General features: G+C 42.9%; 1 protein-coding gene across 2 annotated transcripts in view; it reads left to right on the top strand.

The window, feature by feature from the left end:
- The window catches only part of ELK4 (ETS transcription factor ELK4), a 68,273-nt gene that overhangs the window by 23,838 nt on the left and 21,005 nt on the right, over positions 1-23,430 (top strand). Inside the window, exons 2-4 of one of the 2 annotated variants that reach the window (XM_069238567.1) lie at positions 5,152-5,367; positions 18,523-18,747; positions 20,457-21,329. In XM_069238567.1, coding sequence (XP_069094668.1) covers positions 18,526-18,747; positions 20,457-21,329 — 1,095 coding nt within the window. In that variant the 5' untranslated portion in view covers positions 5,152-5,367; positions 18,523-18,525. The remainder of the gene's footprint in view (positions 1-5,151; positions 5,368-18,522; positions 18,748-20,456; positions 21,330-23,430) is intronic. The other variant, XM_069238568.1, reaches the window with a different exon arrangement.

The following is a 23,430-nucleotide window of genomic DNA, read 5'->3' as shown; positions in this document are numbered from 1 at the left end:
CTTACTAGAATCAAATTTCCCTTATTTTTATTATCCTGTGTTCAGTTTTCAGGTGAGCAGGGTTCAGAAAGGGAGCCCCTGCAATTGTGAAGGGAAGTGGGATGTGTTAACTCACTCCTGTTCCCAGGCTCCACGCAACCCTCACCTGACTGGACAAGAAGATGAATCAGTATGAAAAGGTAACAGGGGGGCTGGTGAAAATCTCCCCTTGTCATCACTAAATCCACCACTAGACTGACAGTGGATTCCCACAGTAGACCCCGCTGTGCCTACCAGACCTCTGCCAAAAGCTTCCCACCAGAAAATGCACTTAGGGATTTGCAAAGTCCCTGAGGGACTTCTAACCAGACCCTGACCAAAAAGCACAGTAAATATCCTGAACATCAAAGACTCCTTATAGAAGTCTTCTCCTAAGCAACTTACCTCTTAGGGGACAGAACCACACCTCTGCATCACACCATATCTGAATATGGATCCCCCAAAGACCATTCCCTTGGAGAACTCCAGTCAGAACTGCATAGCAGCACCCCCGCACACCACCCGAAAGCCATCAGGATCAGAAAGACTCCAAAGCAGCCTGCTTGTGAGAATTGAAGTTCACACCAGGCTGCCATCAGAATCCTAAAGACCATCTTGACCTACAACACCAGCTCTTTATCTAGCAAAGGACAACCAGAATCCACAACTTATCGCCACTCAAATCTGACCAGTAACTCCATCAACAGGAACCCTCCCCCCCCCCCAGACCTCTTCCATACATTTATCTGAGATGCTCCCAATAGATCCCCCATTTGATCTGCTGACACTTCTGTCAATATCCCCTGAATCCTTCTTACAGACCTCCGAGAGGCTCTGATGAAAGCTCAATTGGGATGTCATACCGCCAACCTGCACCGAAAGCACGGCCTACCATATGCTTAAGTACCCCACCAAAGCGCTGATGAAAATTCTTAAAGACCATCTGATCTTTACATCATACTACTAACAGGATCTATAAAACCCTCTGACTAAACCAGTCTCCAGTACTTTTTGGCTCTGGCGCTTGCAACTATAACATCCACTTAATGTTCCCCAAAGCCCCCCAACACAATGCTTGTCAGCACCCATCCCCCCCGCTCCGATCTGGTATAGGGCTCAAACTCAGATCCACTTTCCCCACCATATCCTCACAAAGCTTTACGTGCAATCCCCATTTCATATGCAGAATCTTCCCTCATTGGAAATGTACCGTCCCTGCAAGGAGATCCTCACACATGCATGTACCCATTGTCACTCTGCTTTTCCTCACACCTCTTACCTCTCCACCTGTCCCTTAACTCCTCATACATACCTTCCTTCTCAAATACAAATCTTCACTCATACCAGGACTTATCCCATATAACTGATACAGGTGATTCCCATTAGACGCATCAACAATACTCCTTCACTGACTCATCTTTCTGTCAGACCTCTGGCAGGAAGGTCCAAAGAGACATTCATAAGACTGCATATTAGATCTCTAGGTATGAGATTGTCACAATTCACTCTCACTGCTCCCCCTCCGTGGTTATGTAATTGCCTAAGAGCAGCAGACTTTCTTCAGACTCCTCAACCATGATGCTTTCATTTAGGAATTTCTGGTGATACACTCGACGCAGTAACTCATAGAAAATACCCTTAGGCCAAGTAAACCCACTCATCAAACCTTTGCAGTGGATTCTCTCACACACGTTCATCTGGAGCCCCTCAAAACCTCCAACAATGCCGTCCAGTTATTTTCATCTGTTGGCGACTTGTATAGCTGCTGCTTTCGTGTGATAAGAGCGTCGAAGGCAGGGATCAGTCAATCATTTCTAGAGCGCACTACTGAACGGAGCAAAACTGGACGTGTTCAGCATCCTTTGGAATTTCTGTAAGTCTGATTTCAGACTGATTGTTCGTGAGAGAGACACACAGATGGGAGATTAGGCAGTGGAGTGATCTGGCTCCTAAATGGAAGCAAGTTTTTGGAGTCTAACCTTAGACACCCTAGTTTATGTTAAGGTGCAGGAACTCAATAAAGTTATCCAATGTACGAGGGATTAGATTGCTGTTTGATGTGTTGTAAATCAAAGCACAACCCAGATTCTTCTTACAGTATCTCCATCTAAGACCCCACTCTTCTTCTAGACCCATCACTGATTATTCCCCACGGTCACATCTCCAAGCAGAAGTGAAGAGCAAATTCCTGTTCACCACCTAATCCCATGCATCCATGTTAAGGTTAGTAGCAGCATAATTACATTGCCGTTCCCAGCACTTCCTCTCTTTGAGGTTCCCAATATAACCATACACACGTGCTCAAACACTGTTTTCCTCTTGTGGTCTTCCACCCGACTCAACACAAGGAAATTGGAAAAAGAGGAGTAGCAAGGTCTGTCCTGAAATCTTCAGCTTGCATCTTTGAACCCTCCCCCGACCCCCTATCATCTAAAACTGTGCTACACCCCTTCTTTTGGGGTCTGCATTAGTCCAGAACTATAAATCCTTCACCAATGAGCATCAACTCGCCTCTCTTTTGCCCTGAGGACACCCTTATTCTCCTTTACTCTCCGTTTCTCAGTCCCCACATACATAGTTGGGCCCTTCTTTCTATATTGTGGTCTGACTAAACACTCTTATGTTTGTTCATTTTTTTTATTTTTTTTACGTCTTGCCTTTTGTCTGGACAAATGTAGGAACTATAATCAATAATCTGAACAGGTTGAATATTCAGGGTTCCAGCTAACGATCGTAGTGATATTTTACTCCATACTTTTATAACTTATGATTATTATTAAGTAGTAAAGCATCTGCCTTCCGATAGGAGTATTTCCATTAGAATAAAAATGCATTTTCTTTGGAAACTCGGGTACTTAATTTGCAATCCACCCTGTCATTACAGCTATTTTGTAACACAGATGAAAAGGCGTATGATTGTCTTGGAAGTTTCTGGGAAATAGGCAGTGAAAATAAGACTTATAAATGTGTTTTATTTGTAATGTTCTAATCTGTCACCAAGCACACTGCCTGCAAAGTGCCTGCAAAGACAGCGTGATGCCAGTGAAAAAATATTTAAAATGTGAATTTTAACTCCTGAGAATGTCCACTTTCTTGGAACCGCACACTGAGCTCTAGACAGGTCTTCACTCAGCTCTCTCAGTGCAGAGGGTTTTGTGTCTGGGCAGACACTATCGTGCTCAGCGTCCAGACACAACAGGAAGTTTCAGGCAGGGAAAGGCTCGCATGGGATGTGGCGTCTGCGGACTGAATCCTCCCTTCGCGCTAGCTCTTCCCTTGAATACCTTGTGTACGCTTCTTCGCAATGAGAAGCATGTTTTTATTGCCACTGAGTGGAAACTGGTCACGTACTGGTTAGAACAAGTAATGGATAGGAAGGAAAAATAAACCGGAATCCCTTTGCCATGCTTTAAAAGGATACACTTGTGGTTTTGAGACTGCAGAACAGTAGAGAGTGAACATTGTCAGAACATTTCTTATTTGTTGCTGTACAGTCGTGAGAGCATTTATGTTTCTACGAATGACGATGCGTATGTGGCCCTGAAGGTCTTTTAGATTTCAAGCATTACATTAAGACGTCTTAAAATCAATACCTAATAAATGGACAAGGCAAGGAATTGTTTGTGGCACAGCCTAGTGGCGAAGCCTAACAGGAGTAAATAGAAGAAGCCTTCTCACGATGAGCAAGAGATATGATGGAGAAAAAAATAACCCAGTCGGGCTTGAGAGCAGAAACTTGAAGGGGTAGTGTTCAAAGATTAGTGTACCCTCTTTAATAATACTTAAGCACATTACGTTTAGTTAAGTGGGTGCACTTGGATTTTAGTCAAGTAATCTTTTTCTTTTTTTCCTCACATGGATTACTACATTGTCCTACTTGTATAAGAAGAGGTCAAGTGATGTGATGAGACTTATGGGACTCCTGTTGTCCCAAGCACAGGCGCTTGCACTGCACACTAACAACCTAGGAGACAAGAAAAATAAATCAAGCATTTACAATGCAACGGGTCTCGCGTTTGCTCATGTTAGAGCCGATCGCGTTGTAAACTCCTAACCCGACTTTTCACCTATCGGGCAAAAGTGCATTTGTGTACACAACCCGAAAAGGTGAAATTAACTATGTAAAGCGCTTGACTTCTGCCAAGCGAGATCGCGCTCGTAAATTAGAGAAAAAGAAGTCCACGAGCCCGATGGAAAACAGCGAGCCTCGCATGTTTTCTGTACTTGGTCGCTGCGCTCGAGGAGGGCTAGCCACCGGAAAAGGCATGACGTATGCTTGCCTTCGACTAATGAAAGCAAGCAGATTTTATTAGGCAAGCCCACTAACCAATAAAAAACACTGACGTGAAGTTGACAGGGCTCCGAGCCCTTTTCTAAATACAAAAGCATCTCGCTGCGCTAGGCATGCGCGAGCGCATGAAACGCAGGCTCGACCCTAACCAGGACGGACCGTCATGCGCGCTGGCAGATGAGTGTGGCTCCTGTTGCAAGTAAAGCTCAGTTTATCCACCTGGTTTGGCAACAAGGATTCTCTCTGCGGTAGGAGTGTGTTTGTGTCAACATTCCGTGTTCTTTGGAGATGTCGGGGCTTCTATGCTAAAGGCGTGCCATGAAATGCAAATCTTGTGGTGGTCCTTTGTGCTTCCCCCAAAGAGCTGCATTCCCCAGCCCCCTCCCCCTCATTACTCCTCCTCCATCCCAGGCACACACCATAGGCCGGCTAACCACAGCATATTGCGCTAGTAGTGAGATACTTGGATTTGTAGGAAAACCAAGTTTTCCTCAAGGCTCCTTCCATTTACCTTTGCTTCTGTCTTCTCTGATACTCCCACTTTTCCATTTTTCTGCTGCTTTTCTGCTGACTTAGGTGCGTGGGAACTAAAACACTAAAGAGATAACAGACAGAATGGCAGGTACATGTGTGCGTGCCACAGCTGGGCATTAAGGGTTGAATTCGAAAGGGCTGTCTCTGTAGTTTCTTGTTTGAAGATATTGTGAAGTGACATTTATTTTGTTGCCACCATTGTTGCGTTCACAGACGGAGATGTGCTATGTCCTAGTTTAGTGTTACAAATTTATTCTGCATTTGTTTGCACTGGCATTTATTTATTTATTTCTTTGATTGCCTTGCAGTCTGTGTCAAGTACTGTACCATTCAAATACAGGATCAAGATTTTCGGGTACCAGGAGACCACCCCAAGGCAGAGGTTTCCTGTGTCTTACTTACTCGCCTCCCCCAGTCTATGGCACGGTATTACATACTACAGCGATTTATACCGATTCTTTAGCAAGACAACGTTTGGGGAGTTGGGTTTTCTGAAGTGGAAATGATTAGACTCCGCTTCCAAGGTGAGTTTCAAAGCCAGATTTCGGGGACATCGTTAACACAAAATCGTCCTTTGTCATCTGGAGCTGTGTGATTGGATTAGGTGCTAGCTGGCTGACTATAGGTTCCTGGCAGGAGTATAATGGTGAGCCAAGTTTGGAAGATCTTCTGGTCCTTTGTTACAGTAAGGATTGTGAATGGTACAGAGTAGATTGTATTTTATCTCATCTCCAATGGAAGCCAGTGGAGAGCTATTAGGTCTGACATATTTGTTTTTTTTGTAAATTAAAGCTTGGTTTGGCTTCCTAGTTTTGTAGCTTTTGTAATCTGTGAGTGTTTGCTCTGCTAAATGTGCTCTTTAGGTAAATTGTGCAGCAGTCTGCCATTTACTTGAAAGATGTGTATGATAAAGCTGGTAATTCTGTGCTGTTTATATCTAAAGAATACACAATGGGTAAACCAAAATAAGCATTTGCATTCCAATCGGTCTCGCATTTGTTTGAATTAGAGTTATTAGCATTGTAAACTCCTAACCGGACTTTTCTTGGCACGTAAATTGAAAATGAAAAGTAAAACAGTTTCACATAAGCAAGACGATTCACAGTGCCACGGACGCCCTGAGCATCAGCGTGAAGAGAGACACAAAAGGAAAAAGAAGTTCACTCGCAGTCAAACTTATCGGCAAAAGTGCAATTAGCCATGTAACAGGGGCGATGGCCAAGGCGGTAACAAAACCTCCTCAAGTATCCCTCCCCATTTCTTAATCGCCATTGCCCTTTTACAATGTTTCGACTTGCTGTTGAATGTACTTAGCCTACTTCGCCACCCATGAGATACAGTTTGTGCTATTCCCAATATGTACAGGGACTTTGATCCCCTTTCTGCATAATAAAAAAAATTTCAACACAAAAAAAAAATACTCCCCAAGGAGGGACAATCGTAAACCATGTACCAATGTCATCAAAGGATTTTTGAAGGGCAAGCCCACGAACGAGTGGTACTGCTGGGCGTAAGGTGGCCGTTGTTAAAAGCCCAGATACATACATACATAGATGATGTTGCAAGCCCCGCTTCAACTGATGAAAAGGAAGAAAACAAAGTAGCTAAGAAAACATACACCTGGAACACAAAAGAAGAAGCAAAACAAGCATTTAAAGAGCTTTTAAAAGCAAAGGTATTTTAAATAGTCTAATTATGATGTGACACTAACATTTGCATTCTTTGAGATATCTTGAGTATTTAAAAATTGTGGGCTACCTTGAATATTATTCATGCATGAATAGTATGAAAAAAAACCACAATTATTTTATTGACTATTAGATCAAAATATTTTTGTGTGTTTTTGTTATGGTCATTAGCAACGACCCGCTTTACAAAATACTGTTTCTCATTGCTCAGCTATCACATCAGTTAAAATGCTAACTATTTCCGTTCTGCCGGAAAGTGGAGTATTGTTTGGAGTCGACAAGTATCCATCTCACAGGATAAGGCCACCATCTGCTAGTTTTCCAACAGATTTAATAAAATAAACCTGTGCTCAATTCCAGGTAATGTGACCTAAAGCAGTCGGGCCTAAATCAAATGCAATGTGTAAAGTTTTTAAGCAGTGCATACACAGTAAGTCACACAAAACAGAGATTTCAGAACCAATTTTAAAATAAAGAGCATTTATGGATAAAATAAGGCCAAAACGACAAATCCTATAAGATATATTGGAGGTATGAATTTTTAAATATATAAGTGTTGTGCAGAAGATCACAAAGTGCAACCAGTGGTCTATAGGAGCGGTCATTTGGGAACTGGGCATGTTTTGAGACCAACCTCTGTGGTTCCCTGGTGGGCTCTGCCAAGTGGATTGGTTCTGGTGCTGATTTGAAAGTCAGGAAAGTTGAAAGTTTCAGAGTCTCAATCCAAAACTTTTTTATTTTTTTAAAGAAAAAGGTAACTCTCTGCAGGACAGATCTGAAATTGTAGCTGCCGCTGTGGAACTGGTGGTCAGACATCTGACACAGTTAGCTCCCGCTAGTGCGCTGGAGGTTTTGAGGTTTTTGCTTGAAAATTGACTAAGTCCTAAAATAGAGATGCTGTCGCCTTCCAGGAGGGCGAATCTGAAATGAAGTCTTGACACCATGGGTTGACCTGCCGGTCCTTTACCTTTTTCAGTAACTCACATTCCCTTGTCTCTAGTGGAACATTTTTAAAACGTTTCTTAACTTTTAATTGGTGCCCAAGTAACCACAAAAGTACACTTTTAAGCTTCCTCAGAACCCTGAGGGAGCACCTAGAGACGCTCAAGCTGCCAGTTAGAGGCCACAAGTAAAGTCCAGTCCAAGTTCAAGTTGTCACTGGTCAGCTGGGAAACTGGCAAAAAAACCTCTTGTAGCTTTTTATGTCGCTGTAGCTCCATAGGTCAGCCAGCTGAACCTTGTTAGTCCTGAGTAGAAGGGGGAACTGGTACAGTTCTTCAGAGTTCTTCGCAGGTCACTGACAGCAGGTCCAGCCCTCATCTGTTCTTCTGCAGGTCCAGAATGTGCTCTAAAGTGGATGCCAGAAGGTGCCACATTTATGCTTGGCACCAGATAGTGGATGGGGGGGGGGGGTGACTCCTGACTTGCCCTAACCAATGTGGTAAATGTTCCATTGGCCAACTTGGATGGGATAAGTCTCTGGACACACTAAATCTGGGCTCCAAGGCCTGAGGTATTTTCCATTGGGAGCGTATTATTTTAATCCTAGTGCCACCCACATTTAAAACTAAAATCCACTTTGAGGCAGTCACTGGAACCACAATAAATGCAGAGGCAGAAGTCCAGTAGGACACATGTAGCCCTTCAGCAACCAGACAGTGACGCCACAAAAGCTGTCTTGACACTCTCTGATCTTCTCTTTGAGTGTGCTGTAAAAGTTAGAAGTGAATCCAGCAGACCTGTTGAACATAATCTGACACTATATTGCCAAAAATGAGGCCCACACCTGCAACCTGCATATTCTGTGGATTTGAGAGAAGTCATCTTGGCCATTGTGGATCAGCCTATTGCTTGCTTATGGGAAGCATTTCACACGTACTAACATCTATTTAAGGCAAAATACTGGCAGGGAGAAGCTGGAGAGCCAATTCAAATATGACTCCAGGAACGGCAAAGGCAGCTTCATAAAAAAAAATCCGAAATGTTTTTTTAAAATCCAACTTCACCACTGAATTGTTTTTTTTAACAACTCTTTCAAATAGTTGTTTAATTATTTGTCTAGCTGGACCCATTCCTGAGATACAGTATTAGTATTTTCAGCTGGTTTCTACATATGACATCTAGGCCTGCCACGTTAAAAATAGCTCTTGTCTTAAAGTCGCTATATTGCATGGCTCCTGGGTGGGTTGTTATACTAGATATCTATGAATTCCTGCTCTCATCTTATCACACTTATCTACCCATCATCATATGTCATGTCTCTATCAAACTATCCTCCGTTCTCACTCTCATCCCAAATCCTTTTTACTACTTTCATCTCCTAAATAACTCTGCCTAAGCTGTTCCCTCCGCTTCCACATCTAACTCACCAAACCTCACTCTACTACCGTGACCTCTCACACAACCCTACTAAATTCTCCCGCATTTATCTCACCCTGCTACTATGTTCTCCCTAACCCTTCCACATACTCTTACCTCCACCACCACCATCCCCCTTTACTCATCCCAAGCCTTTGGGATGAGTAAATTAAGGACATACTCCCAATGAACACTTCTGGATTTCTTTCCTTCTCCACCCCTCCATTACTCCAGTCAATCTAACTAACAATCTCTCATATCCGCGGCTCAAATTAACTCATAATAATACTAAAACTGTACTCATTATTTCCCGACACTAATCCATCACTAATTCTTGTTGGGTTCCAGAGTAGCGTGCTACTCACCGAAAAGCGCTTCGACGCCTCGTCAGGGTTAGTAAGTGCTATATAAATATGATTACAATACAATACCAACACATCGGAAAAGCAGCGCTTGTGCGCTGCTATGCTCGACCTAAAAACGTACTAATCCATCCAGTTCTGTGGGGTCTGCTTCTTTAGTGTGGTTTGAGCTTAAACCAGCATCAGTTGTTTGGCATCTTTATATACGATCTTCTGTATCAACTCTCTAGGGCAGTGCTTTAACAAGTTCGGATACCAAGCTGGTTATTTCTGATACTGTTTAGGTACAGGAAGTTTATTCATGTTTTAATATTTAGTATGCCAACAATAATTATTTCAGCTAATGTTGCAGAGGTAACCCATTTTGCTCTATGTCTGCAGTCTGATGGCGAGTCTCCCCTGTTTTTTTTATTTTTTATAGTGAAACATTGACAGTCTGTCTTTGTTAAAATGATGGTGCAATGATAGGATTTCTTTAGGTAGTATAAGAGTACGGGGGCAGTTGTGGTAGTAATTCTTTGCCCCGTATGGATCCTTGGCTCGGAGACCTTACAACGGAGATAGGGCAGACTGGATTTGACTCCGCATGCGCGATTTGCAACAGCAGCTGTATGCTCCTGTCACTGTGAATGACAGTGTCTTTGTTTACAAAAGCCTTCCCAAATCCACGCTTGCGCCTTAAAAAGCAACCCCGCAAGTCTTGTGGCTGGCACCAGTCGTAGAAACCACATCCAGAGCACTATAGAATCTTAAACAGGCTCCAGGTCGCGATGCAAAAGCTCACATGCATTACCTGCGCATGCCCAATTACTTCTTGCACAAACGTAACGTTTCTGGGAGAGCTTGTTCTTCCAGAAGCAAGAGGGCTTTATGTGCTTTAGGTTGCAGATCCATCTGAAACACAAATTATTGAAACGGGCTTTCTGTGGAGCAGCCCCAAAGCAATGGAACTTCCTTCCCTCAGGACAGCTCCGTCTATCAATTTTTTTGACTAAATGGTATCAACAAGTTATTGTAATGTTTGACTTTGTGATGCGGGGATTGACCTTGCATTATCTGATTTCTGATCCATATTGTCAACTCTGTATACTCTGCAAATAGCCAGACACTATTTAATGTTTACTAATTCTGACTTGACTTGTATATGTTTTTTGCGTGCATAATCTGACCGTATCTTTTCACGCTGATTCTTTAGAATACTCTGGGCACATAAGCCCCTGTTACTTATCTTGCTTGTTAACTCAATCAGTTATGTTGCTGCACTGTAATTGTTCTATACATCTTTCACTGTTATGGACTGTGATCCTCTGCTCTTACAACGACCTGCCCCCCCTACTCCTAGAATGACACCGATCCTTTATTTGCCTAATGGTGTTTTATTGCCTTTTTTTGTACATCATATGTTTGCATGCCTGTCTGTAAAGATGTTGTTGTACTGGTTCTGCTTCCTGCGGATTGCAAGTGTATTTTCTTTATAGATTTCCACTCTCTCGATGCCATGTAATTAAAGGAATCTAAAATGATTGAGTAACGTAAGGGTTAAAAAAGGCAGGGCTTTGGGGTAAAATTGCAATTTCTGGATCATATCTGTAGTTCTTTTGTGCCACATTACATCTCAGCTCAGCTTGCATGCCACAGAGGACCGTTCTCTATTGATAACAGTGGTTAGATCTATAATTATAAGGTACAAGTAGAGATAGCAATGCATACCAAAGAGTAACTTAATTACATTTCGTTAAATATGAAATGGAACTATGAGAGGGACATACATTAGATCTCCGTACCGTTGATCTTTGACAACTTTGTGTTTATGTGAGCAGCTGCATTAGAATTCTGTTTTTGCACCAGCAAGAAGCCGCTTTAGAGCAGCCCAACCTTTGGGGATCCCCCTTATGGCTTAAGTATCTTTGGCTGAACTGTTCGAAACTTAGGCCTGACCATTTGCAAGACCACCCAGTTTGCTCCTTGTCACTTATCACTTTAAAAACAAATGCTCAGATGGCTTAAGATGAAGAAAACACGTCAAAACAAAGCAAAAACATTGAGTGATTGTCAGATACTTTAAGTTGTAAGAGGTGTCTGTGTGAGTAATGTTGCCAGAAACAATGTGTCTTTGTGTTTAAATTATGGGTGAATCAGGAAGGTGTCCGCTTTGGTGGGCCGTGTTAGTCCTACCTGACTTGTTCACCTCAACTATAATAAAGTCTATCTTTGTTTGCTACTGCCTGCTGAGGGTCACTGGGTTGCCGTAGAAATTTGTTTCATTCTGGCTAATTTTCATGTACTTATTTATTTTTTGAAGCACAATGTGCTCTGAAAGTCATGGCACTTAGTTTCTTTTGGTTTTTGTACCTCTAACGTATTCATCCACTGAGTGGCGTAACAAACATAATGGTGGCGCTGATTGAATAGTGAAATGCATCCGCTTCACTTGCTTCTCCGCTGCCAAGCAGCGCTCTGTCTCCACTGATTGATATTGTCGTTTTACTTTGCACAGAATGCTGCGTCTGTAGACAGCTGCCACAAGATTGTTTGTGATGCTTCTTGAGGTGATATTGACTGTACTACACTTGTGTTATGCATCTCTTCAAATGTTGATAGTAGGGTTAGCAGTCAGAGCATTTGGAATATAGTCCTTTACTAAATATGTGCATATCTCTGGGGAAGTGGACAGCAATAGAGAGGAGGGCAACACTACTACCTCTGTGTCTCACAATGAGAAATCACTGATGGTTGAATGCATGCAAGTTTAGAATGCCATCTCAACAAATCTTTAAGTGTAAGTACCATCGTCTTTAACTTGTTCATAGATTCCACTTAATAGTTGTAGGCTTCTTTAACTGTAAGTACCATCTTTAACTAGTGCATAGATTCCACGTGATAAATGTAGGCAGGCTGAAATATGTTCCAGTTTTAGATTTCGTTTGTGTCAAATTTTGTCATATTTATGTTTCTCAAGCCTTTATAGGTGATGTAGGTTTTCAGTTATTTTTGTTCTGTCTTTTGCATGTTAAAGCTATTATAATAGCATCAATTGCATTTTGGAAGTAATCAAATGCTAATATTAATTTTAGAGAGTGTCAGTCATTACTTTCTTTCCAGTACATAATTTAGCTACGGGTCAGCAGCTAGTGATGTAAACTGGCTCTATGCTCAATAATTCCACATTCAACTTTTTTATTTGTTAGGTCTCGCTTTCACAGCTCATGCTCTTGCGAGGGGTATTGTTTACAATGAAAAGTTTGAAACTCGCCCATTGCTTACCATTTGCTGGTTTCATTGTCACTCTTCTGTGCTGCCTCCTATTTGGCTATTGCATTTTGGGCGTCACTTTCTCTGTGGAGCATGGGCCAAGCACAAGTTGATTCAATTTAAATAATGTCTGTCTGTTGATCATGCTGTGATTAAGGTACTATTTCTTTCAGTGCCGCCATCTGGCTCGATCTTCTTTATCCACAGCCAGTACGATGTGTATTGCTTCCTCGCCCGCTAGCCCCTCCAGCCTAAAGTGCACTTACTTGTAAACAAACCAGTTCTGGCAGAAGGGTTGTACATACAAATAAGCTCCTGCATTGGCTCAAAAAAGCACTGTAGAGCAATTCAGTGACAATTCAGGCCACTTTCCATACCACATAAAGCTAGTCAACTTTACACAGTTGCACTCCACTTCACTCAATGCCACTTCATGCCACAAAACGCCAGTCCATGTCACATATTACCACTCCACTCTGCTACTTTATGCCATGCTATTCCGTGCCACTCCACGCAACTCTACACCACTCGATGCAAGTCAACTCTACACCGCTCCACTCTACTCCATTCCACTCCAGTATACTTCTAGGCCACTCCATGTCACTCCATTGTATGCCACTACTGTAAGCACTTTGACTCTATTTTACTCCACAACTCTACTCCGCTCTACACCACAGTATGACTCTACACCACAGTATATCCCTACACTCTACACCACTGTATGTCCCTAGTCCTCAATGCCACTCTGCACCACTTCATGCCCCTCACTCTTCCCCACTCCACACCACTCTACGACACTCTGCTCCAGTATACTTTTCATCACTCCAGTACTTAATTTGTAAATAGAGAGGTGCCGGTGCTCAAAGCCCTTCTCTTAAACATGGGGCTGCTGTAATTAAATCTGGAAGCACTGAATAGTGAGGCAGTGTAATCCTGAAGCGATCTCGGGCCTCTTCAATCCATTTACAGACACTCCCTCCCCCTTCAGCTCACTCTCGCAGTCTCCCTTTGTGACGCTTTTTCGTTTTTCCCTTCCTCCGTCTTTCCCATATGTGTCTTTTTCTTGCAGCAAATGCTTGAGGCAAAAGAATAAGTCCCGGCCCTCAAAAATAAGTGCCGGTGCTCAGCACCGGAAACAACAGGCACAAATTAAGCACTGAATCACTTAAGTCTACCTCACCCCACACCACTCCACTCTACGCTACTCCGCACCATGGCATCCACTCTACGCCACTTCGATCTCTGCCACTCCACTGTACTCTCTGCCACTCCACTGTCCTCTGTACCAATCTATTCCATGCCACTCTTCTCTATGCCACTCAACTTTACTCCACTCTACATCACTCTACTCCACGCTATGCCAATGTACTCCATGCCACTCTCCTCTGTGCCACTTAAGCTACACCACTCCCCTCTAGGCCACTTCACTCTACACCACTCTAGGTTACTTCACTCTAGGCTACTCCACGCTGCTCTAGTTTATCCCACTCTGCACCCCTCCACTGTGCACCACTCCATGCAATTGCCACTCAACTGTGTGCCACTCTACTCAACTCTTTTCTACTCCACTCTGCTCTACACCACTACACTCTATGCCACTCCATTCTGTGCTCCTCTCTACCCCACTCCACGCTATTCTACTCCACGCCACTCTAATCCAGTATATTCTATGCCACTGAACGTCACTTCACTGTAATTCACTCCATTCTACACCACTCTCCTTCATGTCACTCCAATCTGAGCTCTCTGTGCCACTCCCCTCTTTGCCATTCCCCTCTGTGCCACTCCACTCTACACCATAATACTCCACGCCACTCCACCCCACCACACCACTCTTCTCCACTTTGCTGTATGCCACTTCACTCTACGCCACTTAACTTGACGTCACTCCACTCTTCCCTACTCCAAGCCACTCCACTTGACCCTATTGTACTCCCGGCAACTCTACTCTGAGCCGCCCCTCCCCACTCTGAGCCACCCTGCTCCACATTGAGCTACCCCTCTCTACTCTCCACCACTCCTCTCTAATCTGTGACGTCGCACTCTGCGCCACCCCACTACGCCACACCATTTCACCCTGCCACTCAACTCTTCCCTATGCCTCTCTACTCTGCACAACTTTACACCACTCCACCCTACCCAACTTTATGCCACTCCACTCTACCATATGCAACCCTACTCTGCCCAGCTTTACTTTATGCCACACCACTACACTCCAGTCTACGCCACACCACTCTACTCTTTGCCATTCCTTTCCACTTCATTCTACGCCACTGTGCCCTACCCTACTGTACTCCATTTCATGCCACTTTACTTCACACCATTCTATGCCACTCTATGCCGCTGCTCACTACTCAGTGCCACTCCATGCCGTTCTGTGCCACTCCATTCCATGCCTCTCCACTCTGTACTACCCTATGCCACTCCATCCCACTTTTCTCCAGGCCACTAACTTTTAGCCATGCTGATACTGTAACTTGTGGATTAATGTGTGGCTGTTTGCACCCCTTTCTTTTGTTGTACAGTTGTCTGTCCCAATCTTTATTACTTAATTTCAGTCAATGCATAGACATAAAAGTATAATACATTCACAAAAATGAAATCATAAATCATCAAACTGCGTCAATCTTTGGTATATAAAAAGCCAAGCACTTATCAAAAAAATGAGAAGTGCAGTAGTCATATAAAAATCACAATTTATATAGAACATCAACAGCCTTACAATCCGAAGAAGGCAAGCAGTTGTTAGGTGACTAGTGCAGCGTTCATGTAAACAAGTGAAATCCTAAGCTATAAAAACTCATTGATCTTTGGTATATAAGAAGCCAAGCAGTTATAAAGTAATAAGTACGGAAGCCACATAAAAATCACACTTCATAGAACATCAACAGCCTTACAGCTATAAGAAGCCAAACAATTGTATATTGACTAGGCAACAGTCAAATAGACAAAGCCAACACAAGGAAACTACATGAGGAAATTCAGCCAACAAGAGCTGTGTTCTGTAAGATAAATTGAGCCTAAGAACGTGTTGCATGATAGACCATCCCTGTGCTTTTGCACACTGGATCCATAAGCCCCTGTAGATTATTTTCAGTATCCTGGATATGCCATCAGTGTTCCTATCAACTACCTGTTTTATGTCAGCTCTTGAGATCTCCCGCCTCATCTGGGGGACATACTAAACAGGCTTGGCATGTTTTAGTCAGCACCCAGATAATACTCAAACACATTTTTTATGTGACTTACACAGAGCCCACAAGGCCTTGTGTTTTGTGACTATTCAACTTTATCTGTGTGCAGTGATCTGGTATGAGTTAACAATAAAACCCCATATAGGGGTCCCTGTGGCTACTAGTGCAGTTACACAAAACTAAGTCAGCCAGGGTTTTTCTCCTCATGTAGCATACATACCCGGTAATTTAATATGTAAGGTTCCTATGTAGTATCCTCCAAGCAGAGTATTACACCATAGGCTTTGGAACAACACATATTACTTGACCCATGTTGCTTCAGTATGGCATGTTATGCTAGATCTTAAATGCCAGACTTAGTTTAGAAATCTTGATAGAGCAAAGACAATCGGTTCTGCTGTGTCAAATTTGAGAAGTCACAGGGCTGCCAGATGCTGGTTATGCCCAAAAGACTGACATAGTGGAAGAATCTACTTAGATCTCGGCTTGTTGTATCTAGGGCAAAAAATAAAAAGCTTTCTTCTGTTTCCAAAGTATTAGGACAGAATGGGAACCCCCCCCCCCCTACCCTGTATCACTCTTCTTGTCCCACTTTGCTGTCAATCCTATAAGTGATAGCATCCCAATTCTAAACAAATATAAAGGGTCTTGACCTTAATGGGGCTAATTTTATTGAGGAATACTTCAAACTTGGGACAGGATTTACAGGATAAAAACTTACCACACCATCAGACTGAAGCTCGTGCTATACTTCCAGAAGGATATGATCCAAATAAATTTCCTCAACTCTTTTGGATGTGCTTATTTCCATTTTGCTGGGTTCATACTTCCTGTGTTTAACAACTTAAACAGAGCTTTCACTGCCCTCAACCATGGTGTTACAGAAGCTCTGTAAGGAGCGGGATGAGGCATTGTCCAAATTTCAACCCAATAATTCAGGATTCTTAATTGGGCAATGTGGTCTATCCCTTTTAGGTTTAAGTCCCACCTTTCAGGTACCAAGGGTGTGCTGTTAGGTAGATAGGGATAGGGAATTAGGGATCTCAAAACTATATTTTCTGAGCAGATCAACTGAGTTGCGCTCCCATAGCCCCATTATTCTGCCCCCTGCAAGCCTCTACCCTCCCCCCCCATCCAGATAACTACTGCTCTATATACTTCTGGGGAAACAGTCTTACTTGATGTCACCTTAAACCACGGCCTTTACAAATGCAGGTGTGCCCTGCCTCTACCTCACCCAGGCCAGGAAGACCATTCATTATGCAGATGCACTCTTGTGACACCTCTACCCTCCCTGTGTACAGGCTGTCTGAAAAGTATGAACAAAGCCCAGCTGTCACTCTGCCTCAGACGTGGATTGGAGTCGAGCTGCAAAAGAACAGAGCCATAAGCACAGAGAAATGTTCACTTTCTAAAAGTGGCATTTCTATAATTGTAATAAAAAATCCACCTACACCAGTAAGCAGCATTTCTCACTACCAGTGCAGCCATATTAAACATGCCTACGCCACACCTCATAGATCAGACGATACCACTTAGACAGAGGTTAGGGCATTTCCAATGTAATCCTATGAGAAAGGCAGCACTCACAGTCGTGAGGAACCAAACAGGCTGTCACTACTAGGGCATGTAGTGCATAAAGACATATATCCTACCTTTTACATACACAGCACCCTGCCCATAGGGCTAGGTAGGGCCTTCCGTAGGGGTGAATTATATGTAGTAAAAGGGGAGTTCCAGGCCTGGGAAGTCAGTTTAGATGCCAGGCTCCTGTGGCAGAAACTGTGCATGCAGGCTTTGCAGTGGCAGGCCTGAGACAGGTTTGAAAGGATACTTCTGTAGGTGGTGCATGCTGCGCTGCAGGCCCACTAGTAGCATTTAATTTACATGCCTTGGGTATAAAGGATACTACTGTAGAAAGGACTTACAAGTAAATTAAATGTGCCAGTTAGGTGTAATCCAATTATACCACATTTAGAAGGGAGAGCACATCCACTTTGGCACTGATCAGCAGTGGTAAAGTCCTCAGAGTACTAATGTCAACAAAAAGGGGTCAGAAAAAATAGGAGGAGGAAGGCAAAAAGTTTGGGGATGACCCTGTTTAAAAAAAAAAAGGGGGGGGGGGCAGGTTTAACAGTCTGCTAATTAGTGTTAACTGCAATTGATAATACAGCTTTAACCTTTTAAGTATAAGGTCCGTGGAAGTTGGAATGTATGCTGTTTCCAAGATTTGGTTGATAAATGGTGTTTTGAATGGTGGTCTGTGTTTTGTAGCATAGGGCTACTTCAAAAGCAGCACCTTCGCTAATACCTCGGTATAAATAATAGGCAATGGGTAAAAAATGACCCCTGGATCCCACAACCTATGTGCCCTGCCTCCATTATCAGCTGGCTTTACTGGTAGTTTTCTGACCTACTCCTTGGGACTCCAAGTCTGAAAAGTGAAACACAAAGGCAAATAAGCCATTTTTTATATTTCTAAACAGTGGTCTGGGTGTACAAGTGTAGGTGGAGTTTGGTGCAATAAAGTAGGCGCTGGGTGTTGGAGCATAGGTCGATGTTCCATAGGGTTTGAAATATGCTATGGGTGTTTGGAAGGAAGTTGATTTTTGTTTTGTGTATGAGTCTGAATTCTGTAATATTGATTGATTTTGAAGTTCGGGGGGATTACTGTATCTAAATCACGAGGCACACCTGTAGAGGACTGTCTATTATAAGGTTGAGAGTTTAGAGGTGATTCATGCTCGAACTGTCAGCCAGTATTGATGTCTTAGAATAGGAATTCACCAATAATCCCTTGTCCTGTCTGTCATTCTCTACTTTAGCTAATGTCAGACCCTGCCATGGACAGTACTATCACCCTCTGGCAGTTCCTCCTTCAGCTTCTTCAGGAGCCCCAGCACAAGCACTTAATCTGCTGGACATCGAGCGACGGGGAGTTCAAACTGCTGCAGGCTGAGGAAGTGGCCCGGATGTGGGGAATCCGGAAGAGCAAGCCAAGTATGAACTATGACAAACTCAGCCGAGCTCTCCGCTACTACTATGTGAAGGTAAGAAGGTCAACGTGGCATAAATAAGTGTTAGGGCCGGAGTTGTGTGTAACTATCAACTACAAATTCTTAATCAGTCAGTCATTTTGAACTAATGGAATTAGTAAATATTGGTCTAGAGAAAAGATTTGCGAGACTGTCTGACCTACATGCCCAATATTTTAGCTTAGGATGGTACAACCATTCCCGGGTCTTGGAGGAGTTGCACTCTTTTTTTTTTTTTTTTTTTTTTTTTGTGCAAAAAAATCCAAATATTAAGAAGATAAGTGCTTTATGTTTCTAATGTGAGTTTCACCTTCTAAGAATGGAGTGCCAGTGTAACGCCAGCTGTACTCTATACATAACCAACTGACGAAGAACACAGTGTCCCTAGTTTGCTTCTGTGGGTATCTATTAAGCTTGTTTTGTAGGAAACCCTTTCCCAGTGTAAATGTACATTAACTCCTGAATTCTAATCACAATGCAGCCTAATTTGCTGGTATGCATTTGTTTGCACTGTATCCCTCTGGCCTTTCAACCACCCCAAATGTTCAGCCCCAACATAGATAAAATAGAGGCAACTATTGGAACTCAATTCTCTCGGCTTAATTTCACAGGAACCGCAGAGCCAGTCTCCATGTAAACACCTTTGTCTGTCCAACACCAAGACAAATAGCACTTCTCAAAAAAACATTGCTCCCAAAAACCTAGAAACGTAAGCAAACTCTGTCCTTCTTTCACCTCTAACGTCTGCCACTAGAAACATGTATACCCAGCATCTCTCAGAAAAGAAAACCTGAGGGGAACTTGCAAGTGCAGGTAAAAAAAAGAAAAATCAACCATTGCCTGCCAAACATTGTAGGACCCCAGAAATGCCCCACTGCCTTTCACAAACCATATCTGAAAAGCACGGCTGCATCACTCGGACATACCAAAAAAACAAGGAGCACCTCCATGCCACCAGCTGCTATAAAATACATCACCCCTTTCCTAGATTCCCTGCTAATAACAAAAGCCATTAAGTGAACCCATACTGGACAGCTAAAAACAAAGAATGCAGCCCAGTGCTCCTTGCCTCTAGTCTGCACTTCCAAACTTAATGCCTACAAAAAAATCATCCAGCAGTGGCTTTCCTTTAACATATTTTATGGGGCACTTGACAGTCATCTACACAGGTAGATTTATTTATGACAAAATGGACGGAGTAGTGCTCCTTCTTATTCTATGGCACTTTTTCCATTTTTATCAATATTAATCATTGTGCAAATTTATGGTCAGACCTATTTGCTTTCACAAAGCTTGCTTTGTGAGGTGGACCTACGACTGACGGTGGCTTTGTTTGGTAGAACAACAAAAACCTTTCCAGGCATTTAAAAATACTTATATAAGCATGTATTTGTGTCATGTCTAAGTCTATGCATGTACACAATCAGATAAAACCAAATCAAACTCAAAATAGTGTTAATGGCAATGGGCCTGATTACAACTTTGGAGGACGGTGTTAATCCATCCCAAATGTGACGGATATACCACCTACCGTATTACGAGTTCCATAGGATATAATGGACTCGTAATACGGTAGGTGGTATATCCGTCACATTTGGGACGGATTAACACCGTCCTCCAAAGTTGTAATCAGGCCCAAAGTGCCTTCTAGTAGGGGAGCTGATGAAACGTGCATTTGCGAGTGTTGTTTTTATTTATATATTTGTATATCTTTCTATATGCAGAATATTATTAAAAAGGTGAACGGACAGAAGTTTGTGTACAGATTCGTCTCATACCCAGACATTTTAACAATGGATCCCATGAGTCTAGTGAAAGCTGATGAAGAGCTCGAGATGGGTGTCAAAGAGGTGATCTGCTGTACCAGGAAAGACCAAGAGAATAGTTCCCAGGAGAAGCTTCTCCTGCCCAGCACCAAGCCTTCAGGCCGAAACGACTATATTCACTCTGGCCTGTACTCCTCCTTCACCCTCAATTCTCTAGGTTCATCCAATGCAACACGTATCAAGTCCATCAAAATGGAGAATCCCGCTGGGAAACTGGCTGAGAAGAAAACGAACACTCAGGAAACCATGCCATCAGTCATCAAGTTTGTGACAACGCCATACAAGAGGCCAGTGCCAGCTCCATTCCCAGAGGTGTCTTCTGGTGACAATTTGCCTGTGTCTGAGGAGTCTTTGCCAGCCTTGGAAGGTTTAGTTCCACTTAAAGTGACACCACCGAGAACAACCCCTTTGGCAAATGACACCATTAATTCTCTCTCAAACTCTCCTCTGGCTGTGTCTGCTGAACAGATCCCCTCGCATGTCCCTTCTCCTCCTCCTGATTCGAATTCCGAGCTGGTCATTGACACTGATTTAGACTCTGCAGCCTCGCAGCAGCTGGAGCACTCTCAGAATCTCTCCCCTGAGGTATACGAAGAGGTACCGTACCTGTTGGACAGAAAGGAAGGTTCCAGTCATACTGCCAGGTCCAAGAAACCCAAGGGGCTGGAGCTGACTCCAACTCTTGTTGTCACAGGCAGTGATTCAAGCCCGCTTGGGATCCTAAGCCCCTCCCTGCCCACAGCATCACTAACACCAGCATTTTTTTCACAGGTGAGTGATCCAGAGTTATTTGACCTCAAACATTGCAACCCCAGTATTTTCTTGGTACTGACTTATTAAAATCTTTTTTTATGTTGCTTTACGAGGGGTTGGGTAATACTGCGATGGTCACCTGAAAGTACACATTCAGCAGGTTGTTTCCATGAGCGTGTGTGTTTTTTGGCCTGTGCTTCTTTGGAATTGACAAGGCTGTATTGTTACTCCAGGTACAATTTATTTTTCTTTAAGAACCTTCCACAGCAAATGAGCAACGAGGGTTAGCAAATACAGACTACTTCAACCCATGCCTAGCCATGCCGCTCCCAACCAGCTGGTGCAAGTCACGCATTAATTCGGGCAACCAGCTCGTTACTATATATCTCCCCGTTCTTTACAAAGTTAACTTCTATAAACTATTCAAAACTCTACGCAGTGCAAGTCTAAAACAATTCATCCAGACCACAAATCACCCTAAGCTCTTTGGAAGGTGTTTGGTGTGTTTACTGTAATGAAAAGAACTTCTTCAGCATTTACTGATATCATCCATGCTTGTGTTGCTTATACATCTCACCGAATCAAGCTGCTCCTGCTGCAAGCGGAAAATCAGCATCAAGGAAAACTTTGTCTTTGGCTACGTCCTCTGACCCAAGCACCTCCACTAGTTTGGCTCCATCCTGGCGAGTTTGACCTACCTACCACTCTCTGTTCAAACACACAGCACAGTGACTAACCCGGTTGTTTACACATTAGTCCATATCTGCCACCAAAAATTACTCTGGCATGCCTCTTGGTGGCAGATATGACCAAATGCCCTTCAGGGCATTGTTTAAACATCCTTCTTCTCAACCTGAAAGAAGACTCAATCTTTTCTCTTCTAAATAGAATAACGTGCTTCACATTAAACTTGTTTCTTATCCTGAAATACACTTTCAACTATCCACTCAGCTTCTGCTCTTCAGGCCACCCTGACCTTTTTGAGCTCCATATCTGCTGCTATACTTGTCCCCAATCTCTTTCAATCACAAATACAACAGATATAAAATCATTCCTCTTGACATCTGCCAAAGTGAAGGCTACCTGAAACTTGATTTCACCTTCCAAAGAATCTGTAGGGGCAATAAGTGGTAATTTAGGCATGTAATCAGCAAGCACATTCAATGTCCCAGAGAAATTCAAAGAGATAACAGAAGACTTGCAACTTGGCTGCTAACCTAACCAAAGCGAAGCTGACCGTTAAGGTCTCCATCTACCAGCTTTAAGATGTTGGCTTCTCCATCTACCAGCTTTAAGATGTTGGCAAGGGGTTTACAGTCATTTATGATAGTGGACTTAATTCACCAAATAAATATTCTGTAGTGTTCAAAGGCCCATGCACGTGCGAGTAACTCCTTTTCGATTTCGGAATAATTCCTTGATGCCTCTCCCAAAGTCTGGTAACCATGCACAACCACCCATTCACTTTTTTTATTTTTATCAATCTCCTACTCTGCCATAAGGCTCTAAGCAGCTCATGCCTAATTTAAAAATGTCAGGCATAGGACTCTATCATGTGGATTGCTACACCACTTTAATAATATTTGAAGATAACTTGCATTGAATCCTATGATCGCCCACGCTAATTACTAGTTGGGGTTAAGAGTCCTATCTTATTTTTCCTCCTGCAATGTAACAATATTGACCCTTCTTGAGGTCACCCTTTTTTCATACTTGTGCAATTTTTTTTTTTGTTTTGTTTGTTTTTTGCATTTGTGGCACACATTGCCAACATCAGGACACCCTCTAAAATTTCCAACATGGCTAAAACTGCCATACTTGTAACACTGATGATTTTGTTTCTTCTCTGCGCTCTTTACAATGTCCCATCTTCTCCTTTTCTCTCTATCCTACCTTTCTAATTTTAGCATTCACTACATTAGATGTCTCTTATTTCTTGAACATATAATCTCTGAATTTCCTTTGCCTTTTAGTTTGTTGACAGCTGTCTTCATTGTTAAGACCGAGCAGACCGGCAGTCTGGGATGCCATTTTTAGGTCGAGCATAGCAGCGCACAAGCACTGCTTTTCGACATGTTGTAATATAGTCTGTGGGTTTTAACTATGCCCATAATCTAAT

This window comes from Pleurodeles waltl, chromosome 6, assembly GCF_031143425.1.
Source record: "Pleurodeles waltl isolate 20211129_DDA chromosome 6, aPleWal1.hap1.20221129, whole genome shotgun sequence".
NCBI classification, from domain to species: Eukaryota; Metazoa; Chordata; class Amphibia; order Caudata; family Salamandridae; genus Pleurodeles; species Pleurodeles waltl.
This window is presented reverse-complemented; position numbering and strand designations above follow the sequence as displayed.